This window comes from Capsicum annuum, chromosome 5, assembly GCF_002878395.1.
Source record: "Capsicum annuum cultivar UCD-10X-F1 chromosome 5, UCD10Xv1.1, whole genome shotgun sequence".
In the NCBI taxonomy this organism is placed as follows: Eukaryota; Viridiplantae; Streptophyta; class Magnoliopsida; order Solanales; family Solanaceae; genus Capsicum; species Capsicum annuum.
The window spans coordinates 21,458,467-21,474,277 of record NC_061115.1 but is presented as its reverse complement, the minus strand read 5'-3'; the positions used below and the strand labels follow the sequence as shown (position 1 = coordinate 21,474,277).

The 15,811-nt window shown below is 35.2% G+C and overlaps 1 protein-coding gene across 8 annotated transcripts; it reads right to left on the bottom strand.

The window, feature by feature from the left end:
* Positions 1-24: 24 nt before the first annotated feature.
* LOC107870422 lies at positions 25-14,087 on the bottom strand. 8 transcript variants are annotated; one of them, XM_016716955.2, is made up of 9 exons: positions 13,836-14,087; positions 12,071-12,822; positions 11,845-11,944; positions 11,612-11,668; positions 9,248-9,362; positions 7,178-7,257; positions 1,099-1,160; positions 914-1,010; positions 25-511 (listed from the first exon to the last, which is right to left on the bottom strand). In XM_016716955.2, the coding sequence occupies exons 2-9, from the start codon at positions 12,421-12,423 to the stop codon at positions 455-457; spliced, it is 921 nt and encodes a 306-aa protein (XP_016572441.1). In that variant the 5' UTR covers positions 12,424-12,822; positions 13,836-14,087; the 3' UTR covers positions 25-454. The 8 variants fall into 8 exon arrangements, with proteins under 8 accessions (XP_016572441.1, XP_016572438.1, XP_047268570.1 ...); XM_016716952.2 differs by having other exon boundaries at positions 7,178-7,260; positions 13,836-14,074; XM_047412614.1 differs by having other exon boundaries at positions 7,178-7,260; positions 12,071-12,762; positions 13,836-14,043.
* Positions 14,088-15,811: the final 1,724 nt, after the last annotated feature.

Genomic DNA, 15,811 nt, shown 5'->3' with positions numbered 1-15,811 from the left:
CCTTTTCTATAAACAACCACAATACAATTGCAAACTACTATATAAATCATTTATAGCCATTCTGCTCCATTTGAGTTCATTTCAATCCAATACTCATTAGTTCGTTTTTTTTACAGCAAATTAGAAAAAACAATGCAAGAATCTGCAAAAGGTTAACACATTACAAAACTAAAGGATGAATTCAAAAGTTGTATTTCTCGAATTTACACACAGAAAGGCGACACATGACCTTAAACTTCTCTGTGCATTATCTGAAACAGATTTCGCTTGATTTGGCATCACGAAAAAGCTGTTATTTCCTGTACTTCTTGCTCGGATATTCAGCTTCCGAAAATGGGTCAAAAATATTTTTCTCATCGACTTGATCGTGTAAGTACCGCCAGCTTTTGATGCATTTACACTAAAAAATGTGTACTTAATGAATAATCCAAAACTGAGCACCGAGCATTCTCTATCAACAAGCTGGTTCCTGTTTCAACTGGATGCCGCTTCTGCAGCCAAACATCATAGGCTGGGAAAACAGAAGGATCCATCAGCATCATGACATGTTGCAAGAAATCTTGTTTAACATAGATGAACACGGAGCTTATTTGAGACGATCAGAAAGAAGTTCTATCTCGTTACAGTTATAACGGGGTAATTCTAGTGATATGGTGGAATTTCAAGAACCAATTCAATAAGCCTTTCTGTCAACAACATACCCACTGTAATCCCACAAAGTAGGGTCCGGAGAGGGTAAAGTGTATACAAAGCTGACCCCTACTTGGTAGAGAGGCTGTACCCTCCGCTCAAAAAAAAAAAACGCAAATGAAGATGTCATGAAAAAATACAATAGCAACCTGACAAACCACCCTAGTGATATGGCATAAGAATTGAGAATGCGTCTAAAAAAGGGTGCAAAAAGCAAGATCACCTGAGCTGAACTAGGCGAAAGACTACTAGCAAGCTCCTCATTTAAGAAGACTGGAAGTGGTGGCATTTGGCTCATAATCCCTGGCATATTTTTCATACTGAAATGACAAACAATAGTTGTATTATGTGAATTGCAGGACAACTAAAAGTCAGCATGGTGGCAAATGAAAAGGATAGTAGAATTACTTATTTAAAATCGCAATTAAGTTGTTCTTCGTCTGGAAAAAGAGATCAACATTGTCCTGCAACTGCTCATTTACATATTGACATCAGATATGCAAAACAGAAATTTGTAAGATGAGGAACATCTGCCGGTCGCCCTCCCGAAGACCCAACAGGAACAGAATAAATACAAAAAAAGAGACTATAATCCATAAGAAGTAATTAAATGATTCCACATTCTTTATTTTTACTTTTCCAAGGATTTTATACACGTCACTCAATTCCCACATTAATTTTCTTACTTTTTTTTTTTTCTTTTGGAACCAAGGTATCCAGGCTATATCTTTCACGCACCTCGACTAATTCCACGGGATACTTGCCACCTCCCACCAACAACAGGTACTGGTAACTCTGTCCACCTAGTACCTTTTGTCTCTGCTAGAATTTGAACTTGAGATATACTTAGTTCTATTATTTTAACAGTAAATAACGAGTATCGCCATTCTCTTTCTACTCTAATTAAAAGCACTACCAGACCTGACACAGAAAGGACGACCAATGACAATGTCACCGATCTTTTTTATGACCTATGCTATACACACTCTCAAGTCATGGTAATTGCTATTGCTGTCGAAGTATCAGACTCATTCAAAGGTGATGTCCATACACAGGGCTAAAGTTGGATATGGTTACAAGGAATCAGCAACTTAAATGTGCCCTTTGGTATGTGTATACATACACAAGAATTCAGAATTATCTTAATTTCATTTTAGAAGGGTGGTTTAAAAGTACTTACTATTAAATTGGCCTAATCTTTTGTCGTTGTATACCTGTAATCTGATATTAATGAGCCTTATTTCTTTTCTTGTTAGTATTTCTTATTGTTTTAATAAATAGCACCCATTTGAGGTGCTTTTCTTTATTACATAAGGTAGCAAGAGCCATTTGAGGTGCTAAGTCGGGGTGCAAAACTTAACGAAGTTAACAGTTCCTTCCTTGAGTGTTCAGAAAATCCATATAGTCTACATGTCATTTAGATAACATTGTTTGATATACTTTACTTGAGCCGAGGGTCTATCAGAAACAGACTCTCTACCTTCATAAGGTAGGGGTAAGGCTGCGTACACCCCACCCTTCTCAGACCCCACTTGTGGGATTACAGTAGGTATGTTGTTTGGTGTTATTGGATAACATTGATTACACCAAAAACAAAAGTCTCTCAAACAATTAAATTTTTTAAGCATTTATTGCTGGAGCATGCCCCCCAAAGCACCTCCTATTCCTTTCCTTCTCTGGGCCAAAATCTTCTAGTTGGCCCAAACATTTTCTTGCAACACATCAAAAATACATCACTGGCTTTGGCATGACCATTCCACCTTGAACATGAAAAAAGATCTACACCAAACTTCCTCTGCTACCAATAGAAAGAGCTAGTTGACTTATTCACCATCCCACCCACACATGAAATATCTATGGCACAACTCCTCTTCTTTCTTTCGTGGTTATCCAAACTAAGGACTGCTTCCAGCACTGTTGTTCAACCAACAACCTCCAGGGGGCGCATAGGTTCTATTTAATTTTCGTCGGAACTTCTGACCATTTGCCAGGCATGTGACCGCTAGGAAATAGAACAATTTAACAGTGAATATTTCAAAAAATTTCCTCATCCACGCGTATCAGGGCCTATACAATCAAACCCATGATTTATTGACATAACTGACTTACTAGCTACTAGTACTACTGACACCTTCCAGTCATTACAAGCTCTTGAAAAATTCCTGTCCCAGCAATTGTCATTCCCTATGGAGATGTTCCGAGGAGGAGATGTTCTATCCAATCACAGCCCCCGGTAAAGAGGCAAACCTGGATGCATTAAAAAAATTCTCCCCCAATATACCTAACTTTTGGAAACAGCCTCTGGCAGCAATGCAAGGTAAGGTTGTGTACAATACACCCTTGTGGTGGGGTCCTTCCACGGACCCTGCGCATAGTGGGAGCTTTAGTGCACTGGGCTGCCCTTTTTAAACATACCTAACTAACAATCTGTACAAAATTTTACATTCCGTTCGCAGCTTTAGATCTAATATATTTTCGAACACCTCTAGCTGCCTTAAGTTTTTATTCAGAAACCTACACCATGTGATGTCGCAACTGTTTTCGAGCACCACCACCGCTCTTGTGCAACTACCTCCCTATTGATACGTATTAGTCTATTTTTCCTGCCACATACTCAACAATCAGTATTGTGCTTTGAAAGGTTTTTGACAACAAAACCTCATTTATTTATTGGCTTGATCAACTAGAAGGACAGCCTGGTGCACTGAAGCTCCCATTGTGTGTGGGGTCCGGCAAGGGCCGGATTACAAGGGTCTATTGTACGCATCCTTACCCTGTATTTCTGCAAGAGGCATTGACTTAATCAACTATTCCCATTTACTAAGATGATATTTGATGATATTTCTCATCTCACCGCAGACATTATCCAACCCATCGCAACATGGCCTTATTACGTTTTCTATACCTGTTTGGCCAAGTGAAATTCCATCCTTTTCGGATCCAGAGCATGATTTCCACCATGTTTGACTCTTGTCATACCAGTATTGAGTAATTCTATTCTCCCATTTGTGCCTTGATAGTTGCTGACAAAGGCTTCTTCCTGATCCCAAGCATATCTTCATCCATCATACCTAATAATGATCCCTTGTTTCATCATCAATTTGGAAGAAACATATACAGATGTGAAATGAAGGGGAGCCGCCTTGGAGTAATTGGTAAAATTGTTGTCATGTGACCAGGAGGTCATGGGTTCAAGTCTTGGAAACAGTCTCTTGCAGAAATGCAAGGTAAGGTTGCGTACAATACACCCTTGTGGTGGGGCCCTGCCCCGGACACCGCGCATAGTGGTAGCTTTAGTGCACCGGGCTGCCCATATACAGATGTGAATCACGACTTCCTCATTCATCTTCATGCTTCTATACATCCAAAATGACCATTGATACCAATCTTTGGTACTAAGCAAAACTCACAGATCTTGGCCAACTTACTCATTTTCTTGCATATGATGATTATGCCCTTTATAGGATTTGGCAACATCATCTGAAACTTCACTGGTTGATTATCACTCTATTTACACAATCGTTATATCAATTCAATCAATTAAAACAATAACACTTCTGCCTAGTTGGGCTTAACGATTTCGAAAGATTTCTTGCCCGGAGGGAAAAAAAATCTACCTCTCAATTTTTCCATCTTCATGCAGCTCTTCTTTCATTAAACAAGTTATGTGATCACACGTGTCGTTTTAGAAAAGCTTATAATGTTGCGTGAATGAAACTTATGTTAGCACTAACGGATCAGAAACAACGCTGCAGAATCACAAAAATTGCCACACAAAGAGCAAGATGACACCTAATTCTTGACCAAACCCGAATATTTTACGCCATTTTTTGATGTTTAATGCACATGTTTTATATTTCTATTTCATCCTATTTTTACAAAGTTGATTTAAAAGTTTTGAAAACTACAAAAATAGAGTCACATTTTAAATAAGCTTTTATTTTATTATTTATTTTTAGAAAAAAAAATTCTAAATTATATTTGTTTTCTTTTTTAACTTTTAATAAATAATCTAATGATATTAATATTTTTTTTAAATCATATTTCTAAGACCAGCTATTTAGCTTACCTGTATTTTATTAGTTATAAATAAATTTTATCATTTTTGTTTTTACTTATTTATTTAAAACATTAAAAAAAAAAAAAAAGGAAATCCTATCCTAAATACCCAACTCCCCCATATTTCCCTCAACTAACCTTTCCCACGTCCCACTTTTTCCTAGAACACACACACGACACACCTACACATATGCACTATTATATATTAACACACACAACACAACATAAAAAAGACGGAAGTAAGGGAAAAGAAAATTGCAAAAAACAAAGAAAAGAAACAGAAGACAACAAAAGAGAGCAAAGAAATACAACACACGAGAAAAGGGAGTAAAAACCAGAAAAAAAGGGTTCACGAGAGAGGAAAAGTGGAAGTATCGAGAATTCATTCGCGGTTTCAAGTTCGTGGCTTCTTAATCAGAAAATTATATCGATTTTGTAAACTAATATTCGCAAGAGGTAACTCTCAATCCTTCTTCACATTATGTAACGCCGCCATTATACGGGGCTTGGTTTCAATACAATAAAGTTGCTCAAGTTTCATATATGTCTAATCTATTACTAATATTTATAGCATGTGCATCATAATTTTTATATCGTTAAATCTTGAGTATATGGGTTAACATACGTCATTTCTATCAACTATATAGAAAGATGAAAGGAAGGTAGATGGAGAGAAACATAGAGCAAAACTGGAAAATACGAGATTGAAAAAAAAAAGTAACGCAAAGAGGAGGAAAAACAGTAGAAACAAAAGTAGGAAAATAAAAAGAGAAACCAAGAAAAAGAGAAAGAAACACAAACGCATGCATGCAAAGTAAAAAAAAAAAAAAAGAACTTCGAATAGAAAAGAAGAAGATACCCCAAAAAAAAAATATAGAAAAAAGCTTAGAGAAACTGGAAGAAAAAGGAAAAGAAGTAGGACAAGAATGAAAAAAATTATTACTCCCTCTTTACAGTTTCCAGCGAATGAACAACATTTGCAATGACAACAATCAAAAATTCCTCACGTCCTAAATTTTGAATTTTGCTCACGGTTTTAAGTTCGTGACTTTTAAAATCGGTAGATTGTGATGATTTTATTATTGTGAATTGATCTTTCTCAAAAGGCATCATTCAATTTTTCTTGTATAGTTTGGTATTGTGATTATGTAATACTTGATTTCAATAAAATATTATGAAGATGCACAAATTAGTATGTGTTCAACTTATTTATGTTGTTTTGTAATAATATGAAGTAGTTGAGACGATGAAATTACTGCAAATATAAAGCTTCTTGTTTGATGCATGAATCTTGCTAATAAATATGATGGTTGAATTCTTATTAATAAAACTAGGTTTAGAAAAAAAAGGAATCTTGAATGGTCATCTCTGGTAGTAACTTACTTTGCTTGTTCCTTACTTTCAACTTGCACATATTTATGTTTAGATGATTTATTTGTATTGTTGATGTGATCAAATATGTTATCGTAGAATAACTCTTATAACGTAGAATCAGGTTACATTTGATTATTTAAGTTACAACAAAATAAGTTTTGGTTTTTATCAGAAGAAAATTAAAAGTTTAACATGTAAGTGATAATCAATGATGAAGTCGGAAAGCACTGCAACTGCCCATTCATTATAATAAAATTAATGTACCATTTGAAGCCGATCTCATTGGGTTGGGTAGATTCTAAACATGTTAGGTGTTCACTTAGATTTAAAAAAAAAAAAAAAAAAAAGTGGGAGCGATCTACGCGAGAAATATACCAAAACTCATGGTAAGGCCGAAAAGTACTACAATCGGTAAGCCACGCATCAATACAGTTTTAAATATATTCAAAAATAAATAAAAGCGGGATAGAAGTCACGTTTAGGCTAATAAATATTATATATCCAAGAGATTAATTTAAGCCATACATAAGTCATTAAAGCGACCGTGTTAGAACCACGGGACTCGAGGGGGGTGTTTGTGAACCTTCCCCTCGATCAATAGAATTCCTTATCCGAATTTCTAGATCGCAGACCAAAAATTAAGATTCATTTCCTTTTGAATAGAGATTCAATTAGGTGACTTGCAATACCCAAACTCAATTTCAAGTGGCAGCTCTGCAAAATTAATAATCCCTTTTCAAAACGTCTCTTTAATTGGAAAAACCCATTTTCTCAAAAACCAGCTCCCTAGCGGGGTTGGGGCGGTAAAAATAGGGGTGTGACACAAGACATGTCCAGCTCTTTTCTTGTCAGTATTAACAGAGCAAATGTTTGTTTTTCTTTATTGGGATATGGCTATTAATAAATATCACCCCTAGTAAATTTTCTGCCAGTGATCTTCCATTTCAAGAAAACTATTTGTGTCCTTCAACAAGAATTCGCATCTTGTTTTTCTGATTCTACCTCCAATTATTGCCTAAGTTTCATTCTGTAAAGAAGGGGTTGAGACTAATACCTTGAACGTTGAGAGGTTAGCCGAAATTTTATTAAGGGCCTGATTATTTTCTTCCAACAGATGCCTTGTTCCAAGTAACGCTGCTAAGCACCACAAAACCAGTTAGACAATTAGAGAAAATGCTGCATGAAACAACTCAAGATACAAAACCAAAAACACATATTTCACAATACATTAGCAGAAGAATAAGATCGATCAGTAATTTCAGCAAGAGTTTAATAGATTATGATATATGACATATTTCAGTGTTTGCATGCATAAACTGGTCAAACAGCATATGTTGGTAACGTGGGGAGAACCTCTAACATTGCATCACTCAACATCTTGAGGTGCTTGCATACATAATATATCGAATAGCTCTAGATTAGTCTGCATTTCCTTCAATTAAACATTTTGACGGTTGTATACTTGCATTCGGAGAAAGTAAAAGATCACACTCACTCCCTGCCTCTATTTATCCTACAAATCCTGTTTCCCTAAATTAGGTTACAAGAAAGTTGTGCAACCCACACAAACACTAGCAAATATGATCAATTTGTAACATCCCAATTCTTCTTATTTTGAACTTCCCTTTCCCATTCAAACAAAAGACGCAACAAAACATTTTTCCATCTCCTTCACTTTATCAGGATAGTGATTTCCAAACCAAGCGTTGTGAATTATCCAAGAAAAGTAGGTGCTAGGGACAGTGCGTTTGAGGACCTTTACTTTCTTGAAAGGCCAAAAGTAAAAAAAGGCCTCTTAGAAGGTAGCGCGCACAGCTTTTATATAGGACTCCAAAAATGCAATGCTCATGACATTTCTTCTTATAGAAGGCATCAAGGACTTGAAAGTGCCTAAGGGAAAAGAAATCTTGACAAAAGACTTCCTTAAGAACTTATCATTTTCTCGCAAACAAATGCTAACGGAAATAAGAAAGATATGCTGAGACAACACTAACTTGAAACAAGGGATGTATGCAATAAACCAGCTTGAATTACTCAAGATTCGTGGGACAGCTGAGATGTTGTACGATGATCTCAGAATCAAAAGCATAACAATTCAGTGGATCATGGAAACAAACGAAGATTGCATCATCAAAGGCACTAAAACGCAATAAACCAGCCGGAAGTCCTCAATGTTTTGGACAGCTAAGTAAACAATTGATACTGGACACAAAAGGAAATCACAGCATCGAATGGATAGCGAAAGCAAGGGAAAAAATTGAACAGTGGTGTAATATTAAAGAATTGAGCACGGTGTCAACTCTAAGGGAAGTATGATGGATAAAGAAAGAGATTAAGAAAAGCTGCTTGAACCTTGTTATGGTTAAAGTCGCATATAGAGTTATTCTGGGCCTTAAGTTGATGTATATGGTTACATTATGGGGTATGGGCGGGACTTCTGAGTTTATAGGCTGTCTAGAGTATAAAAATCTGGGAATTTTGGAGGTACATGAGCTGATAACATGTCTCTGTTATTATTAACAAAAGGACCAAGGAATTCATAGGCAACGTGCTTTGTGCACTTGAGAGCTTCTCATATGAAAATATAGGAACCAAGTACACAATGGAGAACTTTTTTCATTTGTAATAACAAATAACGTGAGGTTTATCAAGTATAGTATAGGCGTATCAAAATAAGGGTCACTAATATTGTTCTTGCTACCGACCTCAAACATATTAACAAAAAAGAATCATCCTAATCTCTTCCCGACAAGGAATGCGTTATTACTTTGATTCTCTTTCCCTAGTTGAAGCTAAATAACGAATTGAATATGTTGTCATTAGATTTTATCACAGAATAAAAAACAAAGCTTAATAAAAATGATACTTATATATTTTCCCTGTAGCAGATCGCTGTTCATCAGATACCACAATGAATAACGCACTTCTAACCAGAAACATTATCTAGTTGCATAAGGTATCATTAGGTAAGTAATTATCAGTTACAAGATAATTGAAATAACATCATTTAAGTCAATTTCAGGAAACAGCTATTTATTTTGAGAGATCATAGCACAACTTTGTTTTCTGGCAAGAAAGAAAATGGAGAAGAATAGGTTCCGATTGATAAATAGGTAAGACTAACCTCCTGATGACAAAGCATCACTGGGGCCATGATGGTACATGGAGAGAGAATATGGAGCCAAGCTCATAAGTGAAGCAGATGCACTACTCATTGAGGACATTTCTGCTAATTTATCCTGAAGAAGCATGAAAAACATAATGTTTTTCTTCTCTGTGATAAAATATGCATAAGGAAAGATGCATGTAGATAGAGACATACCAATAGACATGCATAAAGAGATGACTAGAGACTAATGTCATGACAAACTGAAACTAGGGAAGAACATATGAACTTACCGTTTGAAACCTCGATTCAAACATTGAAATGCTTGGATAGGCATAAGCAAGGAAGAACTTTCTTCGGTCTAGCAACAGTAGAATGATTATAATAGTTGAAAAGTTCTTTTTGGCTAAATGATTAAGTAGTCTAATGTTGAATCACACTCTACAGATTCAGGGAGATTGAAGTAGGCATTGTCAATAGCTACTAATTTCAGGTAATAAAGATTTCATCCTCTTCCTCTTCATTAACAAGTTTAGTTAACTTTCGAGAAAGAGAATTAAATGCTTAACAGTTGGGTGTGAGTGAGTAACTATATGGACTCAACAGGTAGATAAAATAGCTCGACAAGAACATTTAACATATGATAAGACACATATCTAGTGGATTTCATTTGACAGAATCTATTCATTAAAAGCCAGCACCAAGTAACCGATGAAAATGTACCATTGCAAAAACTCACTCCCAATTAATCTTGAAAGAGGCGGGAAACCTATAAGAATATCTAATTCATGTGCATTTAACAAGTTACACCAAAAGGCCAAGTGAGTACAGGCATCGTAATTTATGTTTGTCTTCAAATACCTCTGTTTCTCTCCTTCCAAATCACCCGAAAAAGGGCAAGCTGGCGTGCTAATAATATATATATATATATATATATATTGATAACCGTATCGTCCAGGCCAGTGTTAACAATATATGCTCCTTCTTTGTTCTCTCTCTTTCTTTCTTCTATAGATTAAGAAAGCCTCCTTCAGTCCTAGGAATCCTATCACTCGTCTTTTTAAACAATCAGCCCATCAACGTGCAGAAACAACTCCCTAGCTGCCTACCTAGACACTAACTGTGTCGCAACAGATGGCTTGTATCTTCAATATAAATCTCACACTTATAGCACCTACTACACATTAAAACCCCATCTTCTGCAGAGTTGATTGTGCCAAATAAGCATCAAATATGACAATCCAACAAAACCCAACCAACTCAAGATGTGCTTGTATCTTCAATATAAAACTCACACTTATAGCACCTACTACACATTAAAATCTTATCCTCTGTGGAGTTAATTGTGCCAAATAAGCATCAAATATGACAATCCAAAAAAACCCAACCAACTCAACAAGTGCTTTATTCTTCCAGACAATCATCCAATGCAAATTAATTGAGGAGATATTTGAAGAAGAGATAACTTGTAAGAAAGAACCCTATACCCAGTGTTGCAATGAACCTCCCATCCTTTTGGTGTTTCCACCTCAGAGTATCCGTCCCTTCTAGTAAAACATTTGTGCCTTCCAGTTAGTAGGAAACTGGGCCATCTTCTCAACTTCCCAATCCTCACAGTTCCATCTGAAAGTTATCTCCCAGCATGATCTGTTTTCTACTATGCAATAGCATTAGTTTTCCAGTAAAACTGAACAATAGTGCAAATTCAACGTTAAGGCGAATATGTGCTATCTATGCATCATGCCAGAACTAAAGTTGAAGAACTCTTTTTCCTCCCAAAGTTTCCTCACATTCTTCCATAATACAACTCCATGTGAATATTATTGGTTACTGCACCAAGGATCAGCTTTACATATTTAATTGGGATCACCTCCTAAAGGTCATTGGAACCCAGCAATATCTCTAAAACCAGTAATACAATTACACTTGTGCTTGCAATATCAAACTTTTATCTCTAACTCCCCTCCTTTATCTTAGTTACTTTGCTCCATTTCGCTGCATGGAAAGTCTTATCCTCTGTATCTCCTTCACATAAAAATTCTCTCCTAATATTATCAAGCTTTCTCTCTGCTTAGCTGGAAATAAAGATGTCAAAAATTGCAGATAAGCTATAGTACTTGGTCAGAACAGTAAAATTACATTTGAAAGCATGCATATATCTTTAAACTACCATGAGTCCATGACTAAAGAATTTATGAACATAAAAGTTACAGTCAACAGTTCCTAAGAAAAAACAGATTCAAGAAATTGGATAAATAAATAACTCACTATGTCTGATTAGTCTAGACTAGCAGACCAAAGTGATTCGTAATACCATTCGAGATAAAGTGAAGGTAGGAAAAGGATACAAGGAAGTAAAGAGTAAAGTAAATGATGACACACCTTCATATCTTTCATTTTCTTCCCCAAACTATAGTCTTCCTGTTTCCTTCGCTTTCTCTGACAAACAGTAACTAAAGATGTAAGCAGGTCTTTCTCAACATGCATTGGCTAAGACAAGAAATGTTTCAGACAAATGAATGGAGTCATCAGAAATAGCTTCTAAAAAAGAGATGAAGGATAGAGATAGATGCAGTCAAGCGACTGAGAGATATTAAACAGCCTAGATAGCTCACCGTGATCCACCTACATCTCAGTGCAACATCACGTACATTTTTATCGCGAAGTGTGGCTGCAATCTTAATGTATTTCATTATACGTGGTTCATTGGCATACCTATTACAAAAAGGCTTGAAGGTCAAATACATACATAAGGATATATATTCTTGTCACAAACATGTATAGACACAAAAATATCTCAACACCTATATTCATTCAAAGATCCAAAATAAATCTACCTACTTGATAAGTCCTTCCTCCAATTTGTACAGCTCCTCGATCGTCCATTCAACTGCAAGGCCCGTATCATGCTTGAGCCCTGGCACTGTATCTATAAGAAAAGAACCTGAACAACTTCCATACTGACTAGTTCTTGGACTACTGCTACTGGTGCAATTGTTTGTCATCATGGTTGGATTCCCTGAATACAACATCCCTCCTCCTCCTCCTAAACCACTATTATTTACATCGAAATTCATTCCAAGATGACTATAGTAATCACCCATCAACATCATCTGAGACGATGAGTTCCCAATTACCCCTGATTGAAATGATAACGCTTGCTGGTGAAACCCTGTATTAGACTCCGCTGCCATTACTTCACAAAAGCATTTAAATTTATTCAAGTACTTCCAAATAAATTCACTAAACTCCTGAATCCACCCAGAGCAACATAACAATAGACAAAAGTAGCACTAGAATCAGAGCTTCACGAACCCAAATAAGAAAATCCAAACTTTATCTGGCGATTATTGCTGTTCCAGAGGATAAGACGGGTTTCCAATACACCAAACTATACAGTACCAAGACAGTTCACTAAACTCCTGAATCCACCCAGAGCTACACAAAAACTACAATCAGAACTTCAAAATCCCAAATAAAAGAACCATAAAATTTATGTGGGGTTCATCACTGTTCCAGTCGAGTAAAACGGGCTGCAATATATCAAATTAGAATACCAGGTCAATTCACTAAACTCCTCAATCCTCCCAGACCTACACAACAATAGGAAAAAGAAAAACAACAATCAGAGCTTCAAAAATCCAAACTTTATCTGGGATTCGTCGCTGTTGCCAGTTGAGTAAAAGGGGGGGTGTAATACGCCAAATTATACAGTACCAAGACAACCACTGAACTCCTAAATCCACCCAGAGCTACACCACAACAGAAAGAAGCAGCACTAGAATCTGAGCTTCAAAAACCCAAACTTTATCATCTGGGGTTCATTGATGTTCCCAGAAGAGTAAAAGGGGGAGCAATACACCAAATTATACAGTACCAAGACAATCCACTAAACTCCTCAACCCACCATAGTTGCACAACACTAGGAAAAAAATAACAATACAATTATAGCTTCAAGAACCCAAATAAAAACCCAAACTTTATCTGGGGTTCACTCCTTTTCCCAATAGAGCAAAAGGATGTTTGCAAATACAGAAAAAAATACAGTACCAAGAAACTCCTGAATCCACACAGAGCTACACAACAATAGCAAAAAAACAAAACTACAAACACACCTCCAAAAACCTAAACTTTATCATCTGGGGTTCATTTCTTTTCCCAGTAAAGCAAAAAGGTGTTTGCCAATACACAAAATTATACAGTACCAAGAAACTCCTGAATCCACACAGAGCTACACAACAATAGCAAAAAAACAAAACTACAAACACACCTTCAAAAACCCAAACTTTATCATCTGGGTTTCAATGATATTCCCAGTAGAGCAAAAAAGGGGTTGCAATACACAAATTATAAGTACCAAAACAATCTTGAATCCACCCAGAGCAACACAACAGTATACAAAAGTAGCACTAGAATCATAGCTTCAAGAACCCAAATAAAAATCCAAACTTTATCATCTGGGGTGCACTGATATTCCCACTAGAGCAAAAAGGGTTGCAAAAATACACAATACTATACAGTATCAAGAGTACATATTTCACCAAGATTCCTTAACCAAGGTGAAAATACACTTCAAAACTGAGAGCCCGACATGAGAATTTGTTACCTTTGTTAAATAAATTACATTGCTTCATAAAGATTATCCATAAAAAACACCCAACGATATCAAAGAATCAAGAAATAGTAATACTCCATGTATTAGTGGAAGTACAGAGTGAGAGACATGACAGAAAAAAAAAAAAAAAGGAGAAAAGCTTGTTGATTTTTTTTTTTTATTTCTTTATCTAGTTTTAGCTTTTTCTTTTATGAAAAAAAAAAAAACGAAGATTTTGGACCAATGATTTTTACTTGTATATTAAAGTTAGAGACATAGGATTTGACGTTTTATCTATTATCAAGACAGGGAACCAATGTCGACAAATCCCTTTTAGGCCTAAATTCACTGACCAAGAATTTTCGCGGAGGCATCTAAATTTCACACAAACTTTACTTTATCTAAATACATATTTGAATTTAATACTCTTTAACATATTTTTTTATGTGATTGTGATGTCCATGCAACTTCATTGACCATTAAGGCTTTCATAAAAATTCTCGTAGAATCGAGAATGAAGTTTTCATTCTGTATTGACTGAAGTGAAATCGTAACAAGGTAGTTGTACTGGAGGGTGCAGTTGGATCACCTTCTTTTCAAGGAGAGCTAATGCTTATTGGGTATTTTACGTTACACTTTTGAATACAACATTCAACATATTCAAACACTCTCTTATTAAGTACTAGTGAATTTTGTCGAGCTTCGCACAATCATAAATAATAATAATTGAAATAATTTATCTAAAAATATAGTTGAGATAGAAAATTTTAAATAATTTCTTATATAATACATACAAAAAAGGTTATAAGTTAATGAAACAACCTGATTTTGAGGACACAGGGGCATCAAAAAAATTAAATTAGCTAATATGTATATGTAAAGATGCTATGTATTTCAAAATAAAAAGAATTTTTTTTAAAAAAAAAATGATAATAGTATTGTTGGAAATAATAAATAGAATTTGAGGATGAACTGATTTTATATTATCTAGAGAAAATGGTCAAATAGCCCCCCAACCTTTACCCTAAATCTCAACTACACACTTATACTTTGAGAAGGTCCTATAACCCTCTAAATTATTTTAAAATGAAATTATTACCCCTCCAACACTGACATGGCAAGAGAGTGTCTTTCACTCTCTTTACGAAAATATTTTATTAAAAAATTATTTCTTTAAATAAATATATATAATTTTAATTGTTATTTTTCTTTCTTCTTATTCTTCTTATTCTTCTTCTTCATTTCTTCTTCTTTCATTATTCTTCTTCTCCAATTCTTCTTCTTCTTCAATGACATCCAAGAATGGTAATTAATTTTTTTTTTTCATGTTCTTCTTCTTCAATGGCATCCAAGAACCCATCAATGACAATTAATTACTTTTCTTCTTCTTCAATTCTTCTTCTTCTTCTTCAATGGCATCCAAGAACCCATCAATGACAATTAATTTTTTTTCTTCTTCTTCTTCAATGGCATCCAAGAACTCGAATTACGTGAGAATGTTGAATCAATTTAGATTGGAAAATAAAGTCACCGGAATTTTGAATTTTTCGGCAGAAGAAGAAGAAGATGATGATGATGATGATGACGACATGGCATGACGTAGAATTAATTTTTTATAGTAAAAAATGATATATGGCGTGGAATTATGTGGCATGACACGTGGTAGCGTGTGTAGACCACAAATCAAAATAAAATTTGTGTATGAGTTTTTAGAGGGGTATATATTCCACTTTAAAATAATTCGGGGGTAATAATTTTATTTTAAAATAGTTTAGGGGGGTCATAGGACTCTCTCAAAGTATAAGTGTGTAGTTGAGATTTAGGGTAAAGGTTGGGGATATTTGACCATTTTCTCTATTATCTATAATCAATCTATAATCTATATCTATAATATATTAAAAGTGTGACGACCCTTAGAAAAGTGATTTAAAATTTTTGTCCTTCATCAAAAGACTCTCCTTTAGACAAAACTATCTTTTCACTATTTT